The sequence below is a fragment of the Coturnix japonica genome, chromosome 19 (genome assembly GCF_054131305.1).
Source record: "Coturnix japonica strain WE chromosome 19, WE-NBRP24, whole genome shotgun sequence".
NCBI classification, from domain to species: domain Eukaryota; kingdom Metazoa; phylum Chordata; class Aves; order Galliformes; family Phasianidae; genus Coturnix; species Coturnix japonica.
The window spans coordinates 1,631,996-1,655,095 of record NC_140681.1 but is presented as its reverse complement, the minus strand read 5'-3'; the positions used below and the strand labels follow the sequence as shown (position 1 = coordinate 1,655,095).

The 23,100-nt window shown below is 45.9% G+C and overlaps 2 protein-coding genes across 9 annotated transcripts in view; both read right to left on the bottom strand.

Moving 5' to 3' along the window:
* The window catches only part of NCOA6 (nuclear receptor coactivator 6), a 32,304-nt gene extending 21,454 nt beyond the window's left edge, over window positions 1-10,850 (bottom strand). For 7 of the 8 annotated variants that reach the window (XR_014935865.1, XR_014935864.1, XR_014935866.1 and 4 more), the window contains exons 1-7: window positions 10,710-10,850; window positions 10,348-10,622; window positions 7,167-7,322; window positions 6,458-6,580; window positions 5,017-5,145; window positions 3,249-4,064; window positions 320-466 (exon numbers count right to left, since the gene is read on the bottom strand). Coding sequence is in view for 5 of the 8 variants with exons in the window: in XM_015881250.2 (XP_015736736.1) it covers window positions 320-466; window positions 3,249-4,064; window positions 5,017-5,145; window positions 6,458-6,580; window positions 7,167-7,322; window positions 10,348-10,582 (1,606 nt within the window). In the remaining 3 variants the exon portion in view is untranslated. The remainder of the gene's footprint in view (window positions 1-319; window positions 467-3,248; window positions 4,065-5,016; window positions 5,146-6,457; window positions 6,581-7,166; window positions 7,323-10,347; window positions 10,623-10,709) is intronic. The other variant, XM_015881252.2, reaches the window with a different exon arrangement.
* LOC146757759 (uncharacterized) lies at window positions 10,729-22,760 on the bottom strand. The gene is made up of 5 exons (XM_085520591.1): window positions 22,576-22,760; window positions 21,627-21,738; window positions 19,694-20,415; window positions 14,002-14,119; window positions 10,729-10,866 (listed from the first exon to the last, which is right to left on the bottom strand). Exons 1-4 carry the CDS (start codon window positions 22,758-22,760, stop codon window positions 14,014-14,016), a joined length of 1,125 nt encoding a protein of 374 aa, XP_085376717.1. The 3' UTR covers window positions 10,729-10,866; window positions 14,002-14,013.
* Window positions 22,761-23,100: the final 340 nt, after the last annotated feature.

Genomic DNA, 23,100 nt, shown 5'->3' with positions numbered 1-23,100 from the left:
CAGATTTCTTTTTTCACAAAACTCTCTTTAAGCTGATTTCCAAAGCTTTCAAAGAAACTAATAACCTTTTCAAACAACAAGGTGCTTCTTTTCTTGTTTTCCCTAAGATAATGCCCTTCATTTTTTCAGGACAAGAAGTTTCTTTTGTGCTGTATTTTTATTACCCCTAGCCTCCAAATCCCGTTGCTAATTCTTTATTTAGCTTCCAAGAAGATACTTCTGGATCCTAGAATGACAGTTCTAAGTAAAAGTACTCGAACTGTTTGAAAACCATTAACCTCCCCACCAACAACTGAGGAACAACACATTCCACACAGACCTGCGTGCTGCACATTTTGGCTGGTTTGTAGCTGTGGAGCTCCGCTGTTCACCGGTGTTCCCGGTGCTGTGGAAGGCACCTGACCTTGCATGAAGCTCTGGTTAGCTTGGCCCGCAGGGAACCCGGGAGGGAGGCGCTTGGGCATTCCTTAATACAAGAATTTTCTCATTAGAAAGTAGGGAAAGAAAGAAGAGAGAAAAATAAAAAGGAAAGAAAAAGCAATCTGTAATTGGATGGCAGTAGGAAGAATACCTTTGAGTTTGTACTGTCACACTTCTGGTTTAGGAAAAAAGCAATTTTTGCCAATACGTAAAACTCACTGAAAGCATACTAAGAATTCTTACCTGTGCAGTAGTTCTGCCTAACAAAGCACTAAGACTCCACTCAAAATGTAATTCTGCTTCTAGTCTAAGTAGAACACCAAGCCCAAAAAAGGGGAAAAGTTGGAATTTTCAGAAACTGGAATTTGAAGTACCATCATTTGCTGCTTTCTTCTCTACTGCAGCTCATCTCTCACCAGGTCCTTAACTTACTCCATGTAAGCAAATACAAAAATCTTGCATTTTGATGGCACTTCTCCTCTCAACAAGATGTGCCGCCATAACACACTGGGTAGACATTCCTTCGCCCTGCTGGTCTATGTACATACAGACTCAAAATGACTTCTGGGCTCACGGAGGGCTGAGTTGAAGAATCTTCAAGGTCATGAGACAGAACAGGGCCTCACTACCCACAAAAAGACTCAGCTGCAGCAAGTCCCAAGTTTATATACACAACCCTGCTATTCCTATTGCAAATATTCTGTCAGCTCTGCCTGGCACAACACCCACACTTTGACATATCACAACACCACTGCTGCCCTGTGACAAAGAGCAAAATCTGCACCACTCCTACTGAGATGAGCAGCAGCAGAAATGTCTTTAACAAAACCCACTTTCTTTAACTCACCATCAAATATATAGTACCATAGTACCTATTAGAAACACTATACTCCTGTATTTGCCTGATTCACTTCCACAGCCAGAATTTAACCTTGGCTCCCTCTATGGTTATAGCTTTCTTGCACACTTTAACTGTATTGCTTGTGTAAATTAATCTGGTTTTGTGTCTACAACTAATACTTCAGTGTAATTGAGTTCATAAGTAAAAAATTAGGTGTGTCTGTAAATATGGGACAAATATTTCAAACAACATCACAGGATTACAGTTCTAGTTCTGCAAAACTTAGGAAAAAGCTTGTAGGAATGCTTGAATTGAGAAAAGTGTTCAATCTGGCCTATTCTGATTTGCAAAATTAACCAGGTGAAAGAGTTGGAATGTATTCAATTTACACTAAACCTTTAAATGCAAAGTGGCTCAAAAATGGGAAGATCCCTAACTATGGCCTAATTAATGTCTAAATTGCAGGACTAAAGACTAAGTATGGACAGAAGTCAGGCAAAAACCACAGCAAATGGAAGGCACACATAGCTTTGTTTAAATCAACAGAATCCTGTCTTTTTAAAACACCTGAGGATACAGATTGCTGATTTTAGCAATAGGGCCTGGAGTGAGTCCAAATAATGTATTTTTATGGCTTATTTGGGTTGTTATTTTTAACAAAGCAAAAGTAGGATTTTGTCTATAGTAGGTATAGTAAGTATGCAGAGATTATGCTATTTAGGTTAGGGTTACACTACCTAGAAGATGGTGACAGAGCATTGCAGCTGGAGAGACAGAACTGTAAGGAAATGTGACACTTCTCAAAATATTTGGCAGCTGGAGACAAGAAAGGAGGTAGCAAGCAAAAAAGCACTGGCAGGCCCTAAAAACCCTAAAGAAGGAGGAAAACCCTAAAACTGAGACAATTCAGATGAAACAAACTGAACCAAATTCAAATGACATCCACAACACAAACTGTGAAGATACAAGAAAACCTGCCTGTATCAGTTGGCCAAGGAATGGGTAGTCGTTACAGCTCATCTGAGCTGAATTGGATGTGCAATGTGACAACACAGGAAAATAGAATACATACTGAACTGTGTGTGTAGGTAGACAAAGAATATGGCCTAGACTTTACAAGTACAGAACAAAAAGATTTTAAAGACCCAGGCAAGAGCCTATGCACAGGTAACTGAGAGCAGCCATTCAGGAGAAAGACAAACAAATGGAGAGACTTGCTACAAGTCGGGCACAGCACCATAAAAGGCACAAGGAAAAAAGAAAAACAGGGACACAAAAGAGATCTGAAGATTCAGAAATGAAATTCTGCCATCGCTAGAGAAGCCTTTTGAGAGTAGTAAGGCAAAAATTTGAATGCAGAGATCCAAGCAGAAAACTAAAGACCACAAAACCAAAGAGGAAGTTAAAGCATTCCTTGACTTTCTCATTTTAGAGCAGGGAATTCAATAGCATAGCAGTAACAGTGCTTCTAAAGCAAAGAAACCAATGACAAATAAAGACAGGGTCAAGAGGAAACATCCACAACTGAGAAGGGAAAATGTAAAATAATGCTTCGTTTCTGTAGCAGAAAACATAAGTGGTGACAGACTAAGCTGAAGGGAAAAAAACCATTCATTTGCTTTTATTGAACTCTCTCCCTTTCAAAACCAACAAATAATATCTTTGCCTATTCTGAACTTTCTGTAAGGCAATAGAAGAACTGCCAAGAGGATGACTAGGAGTCATAAGCAGCAGCTACATAAAATAATTTCCTTCTGCTGTGGACAAGAGTTCACTTCTAGATTACTAATGCAGCACGTCAGGTCACCGCTAGGTAGTAGAACTGAAGTAACACTGATGCTAATTCACCCATACTCACCTTATGTGTACACAACCTATGTCTTCATTTTGTCTCCGATAGGATTTTTTTAAAAAGGAACGGTAACATTAGTTCTAGCCATTTTCTGTTCTTTCTTTTATTATAAAAGGCAGTCTTAGTACTTCTTACCTCCTAAGCCAGAGTGTAAACCTTGTGGACCTTGGTTTTGCTGCTGCATCACCATGAAGTTGGGAGGTACGTTCCCCTGCTGCACCATAGGATTACGACTAGGAGAACTGACAGTCTGCTGAAATCCCTGGGGAAGCGTGCTACTTTGGGGAGGCCTTGGTCCCATCTGCTGCTGCGTCTGGTTAACTGTTGGAGATGATGCAGGGGATCCCTGCTGGAAGGAGGAGGGAGAGGATGCAGGAGACTTGTTGGTCAAGTGGGGTTGTTGTAGTGGTGTAGGAACGCGCGAGGGCCCTCCCTGAAGGCTTTTCATTTGAGGAGCAGTAAACTGGCCAGGATTGCTCATTTGGGGAAAGTTTGTGTGAGCTTGGGAAGCTTGCTGGCTTCCGAAAGGATATGGAGGTGGAGGATGAGTAGGAGTTTGTACTGTGGCTAGAGATGGTCTTGCTTGAAGTTGCTGCTGCATTTGTCCAGGTAATGGGGCCTTTTTCCAACCCTGGTTTACTGTCAATGTACCCAGTGCTCCCTGGGTTGGAGGAGGCTGAAGTGCTCCTGAAGGAAGCTGGTTCCAGCCAGGGGGAACCGGAACCTGTGCTGGTGAAGTAAACGAAGGTCGAATACCCTGTTGTGGCTGCTGATGTGGCTGGGGAGGACGTGTCTGCAACTGTGTTTGTTGCTGTAGTTGCTGAAAGTTGGCTGAGTTCATTTGCCTGTTTACAGGAACTGATTGCATTGAATGGAGCTGTGGAGCTAAAGATCCAGATGGATGATTTTGCTGCTGGATATTTAGCCCAGATAAAAGTGGGTCCATTGCATCTATTAAAATAGCAAAGAAAAGTTAAAATAAAAGTAAATAACCTACTGTAGACAAAAACCACCACAAAACAACAAAGGGAAAATTGTTTGCTTGCATTTGCTCGTTCTGCTGAAGTTAAGGTCTAACCAATATTCAAACTCCAGTGCTCCAATTCCTCCAATAATGGACAGACAATACTTGGAAGACTTTCAAAGTGTCTGGGAATCCTGAGAAGCCAACTCTCATGAACTGATATAAAACAGGTAACTCCATTGCACTTGTTCCTACAAACATAAGCCTTCTACACACTTACTGGTAGAATAACAGACACGCTTGCTGGTATTATTCCTACCAGCTAAAGAAGTGGCAAAATGAGGAATTAACACAGTCCTACAGTCCTATTTGAAACATTTACTAAAAAATGCTGTCTAAAAACACTGCAAGCATCTAAAGGAAGCTGGTAAATGCCACCACCACAGTTTTATGGAGGGAGAACTAATAATCCCCTCTCTTGCCTACAGTCTCACAATTATGAAGAAAATACCTCAATTTATGGTTAAGCCCATCCCAGCAAGATCCCCAAATGTTAAGTTTCTAGTCTATCTATTCCTGTTTTAAAAGCACCTGTCCTTTACTCTAGTGCACGTGCTTCCTACTGGAGACACCCTACTCATTCAACCATTTTTTTCTTTAAGAACTTTTTCTGTCCTAACAGTGTTACTGGCAAAGGGTACTACCGCCACTCAACACATCTGAAGAAAACACTAAGCAACCTGGTGCTTTTCAGATCACCATATTATCTGACAAATGTCACCACATTAACAGGGACAAGGAAGGCGGAAAAGCAACTCTCAGAAAAAACAAGGGAAAAACTCCAGGAAACTCTGGAGTTCATTTACAAGTACAGTCTCAAACTTGCATGCTTAAGAAAAACATTCCAGGTAGACCAGTGCTTTGGGTAATTTTTACCACCTGGCTGTGAGGAAGGTCGAGGTGTTCTTGGCTGCAGCTCTGTACTAGCACCACCTGCTACCATAGAGGACGGTACGCTTCCACTCTGGGACATCATAACGGCTGCAGCATTGCTCATTCTTATTAAACCTTAAAAATAATATTAACAATAACAATTAAAAAACAAACAAACAAACAAAAACAACCAAAAAAACCCCAGCATATTATGAAGTACTGCAATTTTTACATAGGAAAGTGTTGTTAAAAAAAAAAAAGCATTTAGACTTTACAAACAGTTCCCCTGAAATAACTGGAGGACGCAGATCTCTGCCTCAGAGCTTAGAATCTGGAATAAAACATGCAGGTTAAGGTTATACTGAAGCAAAGCTTTTAACAACAAACCCTTAAAAGGCTGCAGGAAGAATCTAGGAATCTGCCTATTACCAACTACTTGAAGCTTTCCTCTCCCACCTGACTTGGCACCAAGTGTCAAGATTGTACCAAAGTTATGTGCTGTAAGAGAGAACAGTTCTGCTGTCTCTTTTATAAAGGCTGCTATCTTGTAAAATGGTTTATATTGCTGACCCAATGGTTAAATTGTTATATTTGTATTGTTGACCTGCAGGCAGGAAAGGAACCTCATGACCATCCCAGGGAAGATGAGCTTTCCAAGTCAAACTTTCCTGCTCTTTGCTATGCACCACAATTTACGATTTAGCTGTTGTTTAATCACATTTCTACACAGGTAAAATCTTTCCATTCATTCCCACCAACAGCCACAAATGTGCCTTAATTTAGATGTTGATCCCAATCCTTTAATTGCACGAAGTCCTATTTACTAAGATACTATTTAGTTTATCTCGCTTTCTGATTCAGCTATTAAAATACAGCGCTTTTCCTTCAACTTTTAATAAAATCTTACTTTTATAATGAAAAACTACCTACTATGCACAAACAAACCAAACATTCAATAAAACTCCGCCTCTTAAAGAAATCTAATTCTCCATGATCAGATCTCAGAAGGCCATCCAAAGATAAAGAGACTAACAGTAATGACAGTGCCCTGTCCTTCACTTCATCACAACAGATTTCATCTACAACAGCTTACCCTTCTGCTCTGATTCAAGGTTTACTCCAAATTCCATACAAATGCTGTGCCATAATCTTTGCATATTTTAAAGTGAAGTCACTCTATAAGATTAAAGTGATTTTACAGCCTCTAATAAAAAAATGATTAAAAAGCCAAAAAACCCACTGTAGCCAAATCACTCCAGAGTCAATACAGAAAATGCACCCAATGATTTACATGACGTGGGATTAGACAGTACAGAAACAACACACAGAAGTTTTATGGCAACCATAACTCTTTGAACAATAATTGCTGTGACCAGTGAAATTTCATGATACGTTGAATAAATTCAAGCTTTGTAAATCTAAATCATTCCCTTCAAAAGCAATTTACCTTGTCCCCCTTGCATGGGAAATCCAGTTTCCATTCGTACTGAGTTGTTTGCTCCCAGGGGCCCATTGATTCGGACATCTTGGCTTCTATTTTGAGCTAAAGCTAAGTTGATAGCACCTTCCCCTAGAAGTAATACAGAGGTTGGGGGAATTGAATGACGTACAGGAAAGCAGAATACAGACACCTTCAAAAGGACATTCACAAAATGTCAAGGAAGGAAGAACAAACTTTACCTACAACATGCACTTCATAAGTTATACAGAATACCCTCATCTTTATGTTTCAATTTTAAGAAAAGACAGCATCACGGCAAGCACTAAGTTCAATTAAACCTTCAATTTCATCCTCACTGTGCTCCTGAACAGCTGTCTGGGATGGATATTTCAGTCGTGAACTTCGCTGAAAATTTGTTTTAAAAAGCCTCATAGGAACCAATTGGGAACAGGGCACATTTTGCTAGTAACACTCTCAGGAACATTCCTCAGCAGGTTTTCCTGGTGCTTAAGGGATTTCCAGTGACTGTGTTTATTATTATTATTATTATACCTATTCTCAGAAGATCAAAAGCCTCGCAGTCCCTTTTCATCAAAATTATTCCCCAAATTGCTGAATTACAAGATTCGTAACATTAACAAAGTACACAAAATCACTTAAAATTTTAGTGTGTATTCATTATAATGTCCAGGAAAACAAATAAAGCATGAAATACCTTCGATCTGAACTGAGAGAATCCCCAAATCACGGAGCTGCTGGTTATTATTCTGAGCCAGAATGCGCAGCCGCTCCGCTGCTTCACGGGGTATGTTAAAGGTGACACGTACGCTGTTCCAGGGCTCTATTTTCTGCAGCTTTAACTTGTTGGATTCTTAAAAGATAGAAGGTGAGAGTTACTGCAAAGTCAATTTTCAAACAAGTACCATGAAGCAAATTGGTAAAAAAGCACACGTGAATCCCCCCCAAAACAGTGATTTGGCACTGAAAATGACCCATGGCTGCCCTCAGACACAGCTGAGTTCTCCAGCACAGATGAGACCACTGCATTACTTTCCAAAAATGAGCAAAATGAAAACTCCAAAGTTATAACTAATAAAATAGCAAACGCAAACACTCCATAACATCACTGAAAAAATGAAATATCCTGTGAAGAAACAACTTTGGAAAGACAGAACATGTATTGCAACAGATTTAATAGAACTGTTTGTGTAGTGAAAAATGTGAATACAAGAATGAAACCCTCGCATCCACTCTGCTAGACACTTGTGAGATGTTTTTTGTAGGCCAGCACCAACGAAGCCTTACTGGTATTCCATTCACTCCTACCACATTATTCAGTGATTCTGAACAGGGATGCTCAAACTGCTGCAGGAACCATACTGAACTTGTACTAAATATTTAGCTGCAGATCTTCTGTAAGCCTGTTCTATGTACGAGTGCTTCTACACAAATCAATCCTTTTAAAATTAACAGGTGGGAATAGGCGAAAAGATAAGCCAGCAATGTTGAAAAACATGGATCTGAAGTTGTATGACTGGACATAAGAAGGAACTTTTTCTCTAAGAGAGTGGTCAGGCACTGGAATGGCTGCCCAGGGAGGAGGTGGAGTCACCATCCCTGGCAGTGTTCAAGAAGCGTCTGGATAGGGAGCTAGGATATATGGTTTAGTAGTTTTCTGTAGGTATGGTAAAGGGAGGACGGTTGGACTAGATGATCTTGTAGGTCCTTCCCAACCTTGTGATTCTATGATTCTATGAAAACATTCCTACAAAATGCTGTTTGGGGTAAGAAAAGGCTAGATTCCTAATACAGAATTACAGGCTTCCAATGTCAAGCTTTTTGACAAGGAAGAACAGCAGACCTGTGGAAGCTTGCTTTGTGTTCCCTAAGAACACATCGCTTAACAGTGCCAGTAGCTCATCCCTATCTTGTCCCAACTACCTCACCAAAACCCTCCTGCTGCTTGTAATAACAGCAGCATCAGTTTGTCCTCTTTAGCAGGAGAGTTGACAGAAGTTGAAAACCCTCTCTGATACAGGTCTGTGTGGTGCTATATTGAATCTGACCGGCATTCCAACACTTCACATATAACAAACACATTATCAGTTTCAGTACTTCTACATGTTGGTATCTGAGCTCTCATTTTGCAGTCATCGAACCTGCCAAGTCTAAACCAATATGATTCATTAACCTGACATTTTCAATATCCTGTTTTCTTCTGAATCAGCTTAAATAACTCACCACTCCAATCATTTCAAACACGTTGATTTTTAAAAATTTGTTTTCTGCTTCCTCAGCTGAAGCTTGAATCAAGTTCATTAATCCTGCCCTTAACATTTATAATGAATGCAGCATACAGTTGCCTGTATGTAACAAAGGCAACTCCACACAGACACAGGTTGAATTTGCTCCCATCAAAGCACTGCACCAGTTACACCACTGCTAGCCACGTCACCTTAACTACCAACAGGATACAACTCAAACCAGCGGGAATTCTTCAGTAGATTTGCCTTATCACAGCTCTATAACTTCCCTTCAGAGCCCAACAACTAAAGCCGTCAATTCCAACTGACTATGACTGGAGAAAATGGAAAGCCAAGAACAAAGTGACCCAGAAATTTGACTTGTTTATTCAGAAGCCAGAAATTAGTTTTCTATAGAAATGAATAGAAATGGTACTCTGCACTATGAAGAAACAAGTAACGTTTTAAAATCTAATCCAGAAAATTCAGTTTCTTTAAACACAGACTGACTGCCTTTAAAAGGACAGCGGGTTCTTCTTTGTATTGTGACTTCAAAAGAACATGCAAAAAAAGCAGCATGATAGGACAGTGACCGCCAGTTCTCAGGAAAAGTTTGGTTCATATACAGCAGGAAGGAGGAAAGAGAGCTCATATTGGCAATGATGTGGCTTTTAGGCTGCATTATATCATAATAAGCCAAAGCAGAGCAGTGCTGCTGTGGTCCTGTACTTCGTGGTGCTGCTTGTGTATGCACCTGCTGCTGCGTTTAAGGCAACCCTCCTTGGTTTACCTGTTTCTGTAGCAGACTATACTAATAGCAAGCAGACACCTTGACTGTTCAGTAACATACATCAACCTCCTCCAATGATCAGTAGAAGGGCATTCCTGGGCTGACCAGTGGGGAGGAAGCAAATCACTGATGCACTGCCCCAAACCACCCCAACACTGCACCCATCCAGAAAGATTGTTTTTGAGTGAGAGAGACTACATAACGAAACAGCTATAGTTAATCATCACAAGTCCCTTTGCAAAGATGCTGAGACAGTGGACAGATGTTTTTTTTCCAAATCTAGATATGCTGATTAAAGACATTGCTGTTCCAATGGCCTGTGTTACTAGTGAACTAGGGAAGCCTGTCCACAGAGTGGGTACACAGGGTCATGTGAGAATGCTCCATTCTCCCCTCTTCAGAAAAAATCTGGTAGATGAGGTCAGTGCAGCAGCTAAGTGGCAATAATGACTTGAACAGGCCCAGTTATTTTGGAGTGAATCTACTCTCAACTGCAGTGGTTTAAATCGGATGGTTTTGATATTAAAAAGAACATCCTGTTTGGACAAGTTTGGTTTCACTTTCATACAGAAGAACAATATGTAATTGAGAGAAATGGAAGAGAAGAAAAAAAAAAAACAAGTAAAACACTGGAACAAAACTGGAATGAATGTGAATGCACTAATTAGATCAGTTTTAAACAAAGAAGTAACTGCAGAAACTTGTACTTAGTGCCCCCGAGAAGAACAGGACCCAGATGCACTAAGAACAAGCCAGTCAACCATCCAGTTAACTAGAAAATGGCAATATATTTCTTTTTACAAGCATTCTGATTATGTCATTAATTATTTTAAGGACAGCTGAAAAACAAGGAAGTAAATTACCCATGTGTAGAAGGCCAGGTACATTCTCCAATATAACACTCAGTTTCTGTTCAAAGTCTCTATCCCCTATATCTCCTTTAAAAGCTACAAAGATTGTGGAATCTTCAGGAGCAACCTCCTGTTTCAGTTCGTCTTCCTCCAGTCCTGAATCCAAATCCACCTCTAAGTCTTCCATAGCCGAGGAGTACAAGGACGCACATGTATCTCCCACGTTTGGTAGGTCGTCCAAAACCATTGTGTCCAACAAAGAGAGCCAGTCAGACGTTCAGAAGATACTTTGGAGGAAAAAAATAAATTACAGTGTGTAAAGACACAACCAACTGCACTCAACAACGTGCAAAGAACACTGAGAAGAAACCTACCGGGTGACCCTGTGCTAGGGCCTGCGAGACAAACAGCGCGACTCCGAGCAGTGCGGCCATCGCAGCAGCCGAGCTGTTTGTCCACCAGAACAAACAGAAGTTGGTGGTTTCTTGACAGAATCCTTCCACATGTGAGTGGAGCAGTATTCCAGCTGACCTAAATGATAGAGAAAAAGGGAAGGGTAAATAAAATCAATTACTCTCATCTCCACATCATACAGAGGACAAACAGGAATCTACAACAACCCTGCAACGCTTGGCTGCCAGGAAACTGAGAGGCACTCAGCAGCACTTTAATTGCAGGGAGGCTGGGGGGGGAACCACCAAACATAATTGTAGGGATTGCAGATGCTTCATACAACAAAGCAGTAGGAAAGCCACAGCACCAGAAGATATCCAGCACTTAATGAGAATTTTACTCATCCAGAGAGCTCCTAAGCACACAATGCTTGTTTTGTGAAAGTTTAGGTGCTCTCAGCTGCTTACGCACATTACAACTTGAAACACACTGCCTCAATGCTAGCCAACAATTTCCCCATCTTCTAGTGGAATTAAATAAATCAAGTCATGTCTGATACTTCTCGCTCCAAGAAAACACAATAAGCTGCAATTACATTAGGATGTTACCCATGCAGAGGTGCAATCCAAGACAGAAGAGCAGCATTTATTGAGATTCACACTCCTCCACTTTGCCTGCAGCCATGACAGGGCAGCAGGACCCCACAAGTCAGCCAGACCCACACAGTGGTCTCACACCCAACACTCAGCAAATATTTCTTATGCAATTCCAAGCATCCACATCAAGAGTCAATACAGAAAGGGACCGGTTCCTGCCCACCACCGTGATTAACAAATCAAACCAACAGGTGATGCTGCCAAGACCTCGTAAGTCCCAAGCTGTTGGCATTCAGCATGGCCCAACAGAAGCACTCAGTTCAGGATGCTCCAATGGGATGCAGACCAGCTTCTTGGCAGAGGTTCAAGTTCCCAACACAAATTAAAACCACAAGTTGGAGATTAAAGGTGAACTGCGGATAGCAGCTGGGAAAAAAAAAAAAAAAAAAAAGCCTTTCTTCATACAGAAAATAACCACGTTAGAAAGGCGTACACAGGAACAGCCACCTAGCCCAGCACACTCCACCCTGCTGTGGTATCAGGCCTCTGCTCCGGAACACTGCTCACGTTTGGGATTGCAAACACAGGTGGTTTTGTAATCCATGTTCTTTTGCAGTCTGCACTGAAAGTAAAAATACTTCCCATGTATTTCCACAGTGCTGTCATACGATTACATTCTCTTTTTGTTCTCTAGACTCTTTCATCCTCAGCTCTGCAGTGAAATCACAGCTCTGAGCACTCAGCAGCTGCACTGAGTCAAACTCCAGCTCCACATCACGTGTCCAGGTAACAAGGATACAACTGATAACCATCTGCAGAAAAGTTGGTTTAATTGATTTTCACATGCAAAAGAATGGTGAGTGTCCTTGGCAGGGCTGGGCTGCTTCCCCTAACCACAGGTCATGCTACATACATAATTCATTACACATACTCTGACTTCTGGAAGGAAGGAGCTTGGAGCCCAACATCAGCAATAGCCTTAGGGACAACCACACCGGGGACTGAATGAGCGCCCTGTGAAAACCAAGCTTCATCTTCTGAAAATAACAAAACAAATACCTATAAAACAGGTATAACATTATCAGGAACAGAAATATTGGATCAATACACAAGGTTTTAAATGTTCAAAATACGTACAAATACTCAGAGGGGGATGTTCTACATTCGCTGAGAAGCATGAATATTTCCTACAGCCCCAAAGACGAAGGAAACGACCTTTCCTCTGTAAATAAATAACATTGTGTTTTTATTTTGAATGTTAGTGCCCAAAGTACCTGTGGCAGCTTTAGAGTCTCCTCTCAAACATGCAGTATGGCCTGCTCCTGTGCTCATGTAGGATTTATACCAACCACGACAGGAGGAAGTGATGATTTGTGAAATGTTCCTCTTTGGGCAGAACGCGGCCTGTCTTCCATCCCCAAACCAAATGAATCCCAGCTGCATCCCTCTTGCTAACAAATTCTGTAATCCCCTGGTTATAAGGTTGACTGCCATAAATCAGAAGCCAGCCCACAAGCACAATTAACAAGGATCTTCATTCAACACTCCTCCCTTAGCCTTTCCAGCCCCTATTCTCCTTCTCCTCCCCCCCCAAAAAAAGAATAAAACCAAAACCCTTCGGGTCTAAGCACACACAGTAAAGCCCCGGTCCTGCAGCGATGCTGGTAACTTCATGTAGCTGCCAGCAGGCCAGTACTGCAGCCCTCATGAGCAAGAGTCACACTGGAATCAATGTGCAGAACTGCAGAACAGCCTGAGCTGTGGCTGCCACAGCAGGCAGCCTGGGCCTACAGCAGGAGCCCACAGCACAGATCCAGTGCCACATGATGGGACAGTGCTTAGCAATCCTAGTGGGATCCCAGAAGAGGGGATCAGAGCAGATCAGAGCCAGCCTGCAGCTGCTAGCAGGGGCAGCTGAGTGCTGGGAAATGTTGGCACCAGCCCTGCCAGGTGGAAGCAGGACAAAATGAGCTGTGCCTCGATAGTCATGTACTGAGACAAGCTCAAATGATTCAAACTTATGGTTATACCCTCCTGTTAAGCAGAGCTTGAAGCCTTTATGTCTCTTTCTTCCTATCCCACTTTCACTGTGCAAGTCAGGTAAAGCACAGCAAGGCTTTGTCCAGTAAGTGGAAAGGGCAAGAGCAGTTCCTTCACAAGCATGGAAGAACCAGAAGGACGGATGGGCTGGTGTCCTTCACGAGCAGATGCCAGAAGCTGGCACAGAGCACAGCCCTCATCCACACAGCAGCAATTATTTAAAGCTGCTGAAACCAGGAACAAGAAGGAAAAAAAAAAATAAAAAAAATCAGTCCTGAAATGAGACTACAATCGAGTCCTTCAGGGAATCCGGAACTGACAGTGAGAAGAAAAAGGCTTCGACAGCAGCAAGTAGCAACATAATTTCCAAAGGACACACAACCCTCCCTACTTCTGCCTTCATTGAAGAATGTTGCTTAATGGGAATAAAAGGAAATTGGAAAAAAAAACAACCAACCAACAACCAACACATCCAGCATCCTTGACGCTTCCCCGATTCTTGACGTGCCTTCCAAGCCATTCTGTGATTCTACAATTCATTCCATGGTTCGTACACAAGGGGTCTATGGTGCAAACACCAAAATTACATACTTGTTTCCAGGCATTCTGATTCAAATGCAATATATCCTTCTGTTACCTTCCAACAGCTTCAGTTCTTCTTTGTCTTCATTGAATTCCAGGCTGGGAAATGGTGTGAAACAGTAACTCCCAAAAGTGGCATCCTGGAAGAAAGTCTCTGTGTTCCATAGACAAGGCTACAAAGTTACAAAAATACACAATGAACACCTCGGTTTTCAAACACAGCTTTACAGCAAATCCTGCCCTTGTCTATCTGCAAATAGGGCTTTTGACTCCACCCCAACATTAACAGCAAATACTCAGAGCGAGGATTTAGAAAAACTGACCTTGAGTCACAGGTAAAAAACCATTCACTGCACGCTCCTTTTGGCTGACAAATCAGAGCAAGTTTTATCCATACCAATGCCCCACATGTCCTCTTCCAATTCAAGATAAACCCTTCTGGAGGTAATTTGTTATGAGAGAAATAGAAAAGGAAATACAAAACAAGCACAACAACAATGCACTGCTACAGCTGTGAGCCGCCTCAGCCCAGGCAGACGCCTCCAGCTCAAGCTGACCCCCCACCAATGCACACCATGGGCCCACACAAGCACCTCAGCGGGATGTTTCTGCCACAGATGGCCAACAGAGCAAAACCAAAAGAGGGGTTTCATAGCAGTGTTGCAGTGACGTTCTTTGAGCACGCATCCTTCTTACACACCACCTGCCCATCCGTGTGGCAGCAGGTGAGGGAGCAAAACTCAGAAAAACAAAGCTGAAATTGGGTATTTTCTACCCAGAAAAGAGTAAAATCCCTTTAAAATCCCCCAGCATTGTGCTTGGTGTTTCTGATAGCCCAGCAGCCCCAGGGGAGGGATGCACTACCTACGTTACATCACATCACACATGCTTTGCAGCACCTTTCATTGCTACCGACCGCTCCTGGACCTCTGGTAACTTATTGTGTCTCTTCACATCCTAACTCAAGAAGCAGCGCAGGGCCAAGCAATGAATCTCAGTGGCTAAAACATGAGGATAACGCCGCTGGTTCCAGCTACACTGGTGATTACACTCATATAAATGCCACAATATCAAGCTGACAAACCAACCAAAATCTGAAATGAGAAATTTCAATACCATTCCCTGAACACAGGCCAAAACTCACAATGCAGATAAAGCAAATGTGTGCCAACTTCTCTCCCTTTTCACAGCAGGACACTCCCTGCAGTGCAGCCATGGGGCTGTGTGCTGTGTGCCACAAAGCAGATGGACCACAGACAGCGGCCGGGCTGCCCCAGTGGCTGCAGAGCAGAACAAGGTGCTTGGGAGGAGGATGTTGGATGCTGCTGCCTCTGTTCCCCTGAGCACTCAGCAATATCAAGTTTGGTTACAGAAAGTCACTCATTAGCATTAGAGCATTTCCTCCAGCTTTCCTTACAGTAAGTGATCTGACAGAGACCTTGGGAGTGTCCAGGCACTGAACAGGTACCTTCACAGACAGCAAAGAATCCATCCAGACAACCCCGTAAAGAGTTCAGTCAACATAAAAAGGACCAATTTGATCTGATGCTTGCTCAAATGTCAATGAAGCAAAGCCCACAAGAAGGCAGGCTCCATTCATCCTGATGCACGGCTTTCCTCTATTCCCGTATTTTTCCACTACACTTCCACAGCCTTCAGGCACAAAACAAGTAAAACCTGTGTTTTTCTGAAAGATGGAAAACCATGGATGGCTGCAACAAATGTGCACGTGCATTTTGATGCACGTTGCTTAGTGGAATGTTTGCATTTTTAAGGCTTTATGAAGCTGAAGTTCGTGAGCTGTGCTTAAACTCCACAGCTACAGCCATTCTGCTGTGGACACTTCTCCATCTGGGCAACTCAGCCATTCTTAATTCAGCAGAAGCCAACAGCCTCCATCACCAAGGCTGCTCTAAAAAGAAAACCCAGTGCTAACTCCAGAGCAAGCCAAGTAACCACGTGGAGAGATCCCCATGTGTAAGAGCTGAACAGGACCCCAGGAGGTTCCCAGCCCTGCGTGAGCCCACGCAGCACAGGCACTCCTTGTAGAAGCTGCAGACTGCACGGTGTAACTAACATCAGACATTAAGGATATTGCTATCTAGAAGTAATGTACCGCAGCCTGTAATAGATAAACACCATGACAGCACTGTGCAGTTGGTAACTGTTCATTAAGGCCCATCAATGCAATTGGCAAGTAAGTAAAATGAGAAGCTATTTAACCTTAGATGCATCTTGACAAGAAACCATTTGATCTCATCTCCTGAAGGCTGTGAGAAACCCCCTTGTTAAGTAGCAACCCAGTCAATGTGTGGTGGTGACGGGCTTCTTATCTCAGGTGGAACCAATCCCCACCAGCCAAAGCAGTCTGGGCCAACAAGCCCCACATGTGGCTTTTATCCCCAAAACCCTCGCTGATGTTCATAAATGCTGGTACAACAATCAAGTATTCCTGTGACTGTCAGTCCTGAACTGAACTCTGACTGGAACCTCCACCTCTTATATAGTGCAGTACTCTTCACCAGGCTCTTCTCTGTGCAGTGGAAGCCCATTACATTTCACTAAGATTTATAAAATCCCGAGACACTGTGAAGTATGAAGAAAAAAATTAAACATAATGTAAATGGCTTAAAAGTAACTCAGGTGCTCAGGAAGGAGAACGCTTGATCTGAAGAGAAAGAAAATGACCAAAATCATGAATGCCACATTAAGCAGGGATAGCTTTTGATGAAATCGAGGTTGTTCTGAGACTCTCCTGATATATAAAAGCTTGCAGTACATTCTGCACTCTCTAAAGCTTTTGGCAAAACGAAATCCTGGAAGTATTGTCACATGAAGAGCCACACTGTGGTCTCTATGGTAAAACAGATGCAAAAGAATTAGCAGTGTATTAGTGTGGGATGGACAGAGGGCCTGAAGAAAACCTCAGAAGGAACACCTTCCTATGCTGCACAGCTATTTCTTGTCCAGTGCTATTCTTCACCAGCAAGAATAATTCTCCATGCTTTCCTTGTACCTTACAGTAAGGAAGGAGGTTTATGGGTGTGCCTTGCAGGAGTGCAGGACACGGGTTTACATGTGATGCAGGCTCTGTAAGAAACTGCCCAGAGATGGAGCCCCATACCAGTTCCCATGTCTCGGAAGGTCACGTATATTTAACTATTAAAAGAGTAAAAACTACAAAACTAAAAGGACGCACACAGGACTTGGAGAACTTAGCAGCATGTATCTTTTGGTGAGAGTAACTGAATCATTCCTTTTCACAAAATGCAGACTTAAAATTCAGACTCTCACATACACAGCTCACATCTTCATAGTTTCATAGTTTCATAGTTTCGTGCGGGTTTGGAAGGGACCTTAGAGATCATCGAGTCCAACCCCCCGGGATTCGAGCCTCTGTGTAGCAGAGCGGCACTTCTACCACTTGCAACACAGGGGATTCGAACCCAGGGCCTCTGGTGTTGCAAAGTGGCGTCTTTAACCACTGCGCCACCGGAGGCATACATCTTCTGTTCCAGTATCAGTTTATATAAGGACAAATCAATTTAGACAAGGCACAGCTCTTCTACTGTACTTTTTAATTGCTGTACAAATCTGACCCAAAGCCCTCTGCTCCCTGAAGCTGCAGAAGGGAGCAGCCCCCTCAGTCCCAGAACGATGGCTGTCACACTGAGCACCTCCCTTCCTCAGGTGAGCTCTGCCGCACACTGCTCCTCCTTCACTTCCCTAAATACATGAAGAGATATTTACTCTGACACGACATCAAGGTCCCCATACATAGACACCAGAATTCATCTCTTGTTCCTACTTTAAGGACATTACCACCAGACTTGGAAGTGCTGTTCCAAACGCAGGAGGCTTGTCAGCAGCACCAACTAACGACACAGGACACATTGCAAGGGCAACAAGCCCTGCTGGCAGATGGTTTTTACCTATGCTTTCAGACCTCTGCAAAGTTTCCTCTAGCTCCTCTCTGTGCAATCCAAAGCCCAGCCTTCCCCCACTCCTTTCCTTCTGATTAGGCCACAAATAATTCAGTGTCACACATCATCCCGAGGGAAGCCTTCAGCTACCAAGATGCACAATCTAAGCCATACACAGGCTGTGGGGGCTGAAATGTCACCTGTGTGGGGCAGCTGCTGCTGCAAAACAACTGATTCACTCCGAGGCCACCAAAAGTTTGCAAACAGGGCAGAGCAAGAGGCGGACAGAACACACAGCAACCACTGCCTCCATAAAGCAAACATGACAGAAGTTCCACCTGTCAGCCAGATGGAAAACCTCTCACCTGGAATACGGGGATGGACCTCCCCTGCCTCAGGTCTGTATATGTCTAGCATTATTTATCTTTCAATTTCTGCCCCTTTGCTTTCCCAATTCTAAGCATTCTTTCCCATAGCTTCTGCTCTGGCCAGAGTTAAGGAACAAGTTTGTCTGAACACAATTTCTGCTATGCAGACTCTCAGCTTTAAGCCCTGCTGTTCATCCAGTGGGAGCTCCCTGTACATCGTCGCATTTGTATTTCTCAATAGAGGCCACATGGTTTTGAAAGAGACACCAACACCAAGTTCCCTGCCCTTCAGAGGGGCACCAATGACCTGTAACAGCTCTATTTCCACTGCAATCCAACTGTTACAGCCACCTTCGCTCCTCAATGTCCTTGGCAGCAAACCTTCTGCCTTTGCAAAACTCTTAAACACACTGTATCTGTGTAGCTGCAACTCCAGTTTTCTTCCAAAAGCAATCAGTACAGTATTCAAAACTAAAAACATGCTGGAAACCCATTCAATGACCTAGTTATGAGTTTAAGACGTTTAACATCTGCTACAAAGGTACGCGATCTTTGGCAGTACCACAGCTAAGAACTGAGCGATAGTACAAATGTTCATCGGAACGCTATCGCCCCATGTTTCAAGCGTTTAAGCAGCTGAAAAGTGAAAGCATTAATACTCAGTTTACAAACGCAGGTAGAGGCCTGGCTTTCTCATGTTCTTCCACACATTTCAAAAGAAGCAGCTATTTCTTTACTAGAACAGCATAACATTACTGCACACTGCCTGATGTAAGCAGCGAGACCCACAGAGCGGGCCGAGCAGCCCCCGACCCGGGGCACACAGCTCAGCACCGCTCCTCCCGCACCAGCCAGGGGAAAGAAAGGGAGGTCGGGCTTTCTGAAAGAAACCGAACTTGGAGAAAGGCCGGGACACACCGAGACTACAGGACCAGAAGATCGCTACGCTGGAGAGTTACAGAGAAATTCAAACAAAAGCTGGGGCTCAAAGAAACGTCAGCGCACCGTCACTGACATCTTCGTGACACCCGCCGAAGAACCGACCCCAGAAACAGCGCCCGAGCCGACAGCGGCTTCAGGCGGCTTTAGCGAGAGCCGCTTTCCTCCTCCCGGGGCTGCGCACCGCCGGCTGGGCCCGGCCCGAGAGCTCCGCAGGCCGCGGTGCGGCCGCAGCTGCGGGCGGAGCCCCGGGGCTCGGGCCGCGGCCCGAGAGGGGCCCAACGACGCGGCCCGGCCCGGGGCTCCCGTCCGAGGGCACCCCTCGAACGCTGCGGCCGAGCGCGGCCCGGCAACCCCCCCCCCCCGGCGGCGGCCCCGAGCACGGTGAGCGCTCGGGCGACTCCGCGCCGCGTCGGGCCGGCTCGTCCCGGCCCGCTCCGCTCCGGGCCGCCGCTTCCGCCCCGCCACCCCCGTCCCGCCCGTGCCGCCGAGAGGCCGCGGGCCGCCCCGCCCTCACCTGGTGCCGGTGTCGCCGCTCCGCCGCCGCCGTGACCCGCTCCGCGACCGCGCGGGGGAGGGCGAGGAGCGCCCGTGCGACCAGGGGCGAGCGGAGCCCGCGCCCCGTGACAGCGGGGGCGGGAGGTCGCGGTGGGCCCTGGGGCGCCCGGACACCCTCCGCAGGCCGCCGCTCCGCCTCCCGCCGCTCCGCCGCGCGCCACGTGACCTCCCGCCCCGCGCCGCCCGCGCCTGCGTCCGAGCGCGCTGCGCCGGGAGGGGGGATCCGCCGGGACGGGGGGTTCCGCCGTGCGGGACGGAGCTGCTCCGCGCTCCGCCGTCGCCGCCCCGCGGTCTTCGCTCTCCTTCATCGCCGCCCCGCGCCGAGCGGGCGCTGCCGGCGGCATCGCGCGGCCCCGGTCCCGGCCCGCGCACTGGGAGCCGCCTTCCGCGAGGCGTCCGCGGGGCCGCGGCGCCGTCCCTCCCGCGGCGCTGTCGGAACCGGGTCCGGCCGGGCCCGGGGGAGCGGCCGGCGCTGCCTGCGGGGCGCTCTGGGGAGCGGCCGCCATCTTTGCCGGGAGGCCCCGGCCGCGGGCGGTCCCCGGGCTGGCGCCGAACGCCGCCGAGTGAAGAAGCCGCTCTGAGGGCGCCCGAGCCCGGCACGGCCTGCGCCGTGTGCTGCAGGAGTCTCTGCAGACGTTCGAACCCGCCTGCGTGTCTTCCCGTGCCACCTGCTCTGGGAGCCTGCGTTCAAAGTCGGCCGGGTCCGGGGCAGCCCCCGGCGCTGCGGCTGTGGCAGCAGCGATACTCGGCTCCTGCCGCACGGCGGGAGCGAGGCCTGCGCTGCTGAGGGAAAGGTGTAACGGGATGGAGTCGTGCGGAACGGCACTAGAATGTGGGGATGCTTTTGAATAACGGAATGCTTTGGTCCCCGAGCAGAGAAGGGGCACACGGGGCTGTCTGGCAGGATTTAGCGTGCGGGGCACTGAGACCCGCAGGAGTTCACGTCATATCCTGCAAGGCTGAGTGCACGTGGGCAATGCCGAGCTCACACCGCCGCGGTGCCGCTGCAGAAACGTCACTTTTTCTTCTGCCGGTCGCCGCTTTCATTGAAGAGCACCCATGTTCCGCTGGTAAACAAAAGCAGCACGTGGCAGCTGCTGTGTAAGGCCACTACAATGACCAGGAGTCCCTTGTGAAAATCCAGCCTTTGGTCCTTTAAAAAACCGCACAGTTGGCACAGCAATGTGGGCAGGTCCTGCTGTGCTCCCTGGGGTGCACGGCCCCCAGCTCACTGCTGGGCACAGCCCCGATGGACCCACAGAACGGCACGACAAGAGGAAACCTCGGTTTGTTTGCAGAACGTGTGAAATGCAGCTGTCCCACTTGTCATTTGCTGCTAGAGCAACACGGAACAAAATAGGATTTCTTAAATGGATGTATGAATCCATTCCATGGGAAAGCAAACCACCACCGTTATTGGATGACTGATGCTTCTGCCAAGTAATTTTGGTGTGTGGAAAGCTGCGAGCAGGCTGTTTATGCAGCACTGGCAGCTCAGACACTCCCTGCTGAAGGACAAATTGCTCAGCAATTCTTTGCTAGGGGGTTCTTCTGCTCGTGCCTCTCTCCATGTATATCTGCCCCGGTGCCTGAGGTGTGGGAGCTCCCTGCACAGCCTTCGTGCTGCCTCTCCCCCAGCGGAGGCACACAGAGGTTTGGGAAGAAGCGTGGGGGCATGGAGTTGTGAAGAATGGGGCTGGGGGAGGCAGCAGAGGATGGGCACAGCCCACAGCATGGCTTGCAGTTGCGCTGGTGGTTTGGGATTCCAGCTGGGACATTAACTTGATGCTGGGATCAGCATGTGGCAGGCTAAGGTACATCTGTGTCCTAGAGCTCAATTCCGAGTCTGAAGCCTTGTGAATCTGAGTCCTGGGGAAGAAACCCTCCCAGACCCTGATAAGTTCCTCAGAAATGTCAGAAGGTGAGATGGGGAGTTTGCTTGCCGGGAGCTTTTCACATGAGGTGTTCTGGGGGCTTTGTATTACTCTGCTAATGTCTTTAGAGCTGGAAGCAAGAGGAAGCTGAAAGGCTTATTCAGTATCTGAAAAGTACCTGCCTTTCTTTCTCATCTCCATAATTTCTTCTGTACAAAGAGGCACTTCTTTACCCATATATGTTTAACTTTCTCCCCTTATCAGCTTGATCTTCCCCAGAACATATTCCCCTACCCCGCACACAGTCAGATCAGAATGCCCTTCTCAGAAATCCCCCTCCAAATCCCGCTGTTTGTCCTCACTAGAAATTAGTGCAGAATTCTTTTTATTTTTCCTTTCCTTGACTTTATATTATCTATGTTAACACAGGGTTAACCACAGCCAGCAATGACAAATAGAGCATTATTCTGCCCAGATTGAGATTTCAGGCAGTGCAGTATTGGTGCGTCTCATTAAGGTTTGCTCTGGTCACCCGAGTGCTGTAACCTTCTTATGTGGAGCAGGGAGGCTGTGTGCCACTCACTCCGGGTCTGCAAAAAGCCCTTCTTTCACCAGCAGCTCCCTGCCTTGCACATCCATTTAGAGCTTCATAACACCATTTCTGGTGACTTTTTATCTTGTACTTCTGAGCACTTGAAAAAGGCCAGGATTGGCACAAGCCTTGCATGGCCAAAATTAATCCCATTCTATCAAAGAGGTGGAAATAACTTTACCATGAGTGTGGTAAAGCTGGCCTCTGCACACCATGAATGGGACTACGGGGTTTTCAGGCCAGTCAGACAAGATTCTGGTTATACGTTCCTATATGGCAGTATTTTTAAAGGAAAAATGCTATATAGCAAAGGTGTCCTCATGGCTAGTTTTAGATTCCCTAAACTTAAATGTTGACTTGGATGGAATGATGTACCTTCTGATACTGGCATAGGGCTCACTTAGAGAGAAGACCTGCCGTGCTGTCCTTCTATCTACTTTTGATCCCAGTCTGTAGCTATCTAGGATTTGGTTTAACTGTGAGTGTGGTGACAGAGACGTGGGCAGATGACTGCATAGCTGGTAGGTAGGGTGGGGGTACTTGGCTGTTGGCATCTCCATGCCTTTGTGGAGGGCTCAGGCCAGTCCCTGTGGCCTGAAACCAGACTGGCAAGCAGCCGTGGTCACTCAGGATTTTGTGCTGGGCAGCAGGCTGCACTCCCGACCATCTGCATCTAAAGATGCTCTGGCCACTGGAGGGCCCTTCATGGGCAGCGTGCTTCGGCTCCCCAGCTCTACTGTGCCCTCTGCCCTGCACACTGGTTTATTTGGCTTCCATCAGATCCCTGCCTCTCTGGAAGCTTGATGTGCCTTCCAGAGCTCTCCCTTTTCTGGCAGCACACAGATAGATATCTATCACTGAAGTAGAGAAGATCTTTTCCAGGCTGCTGCTATGAAAGCA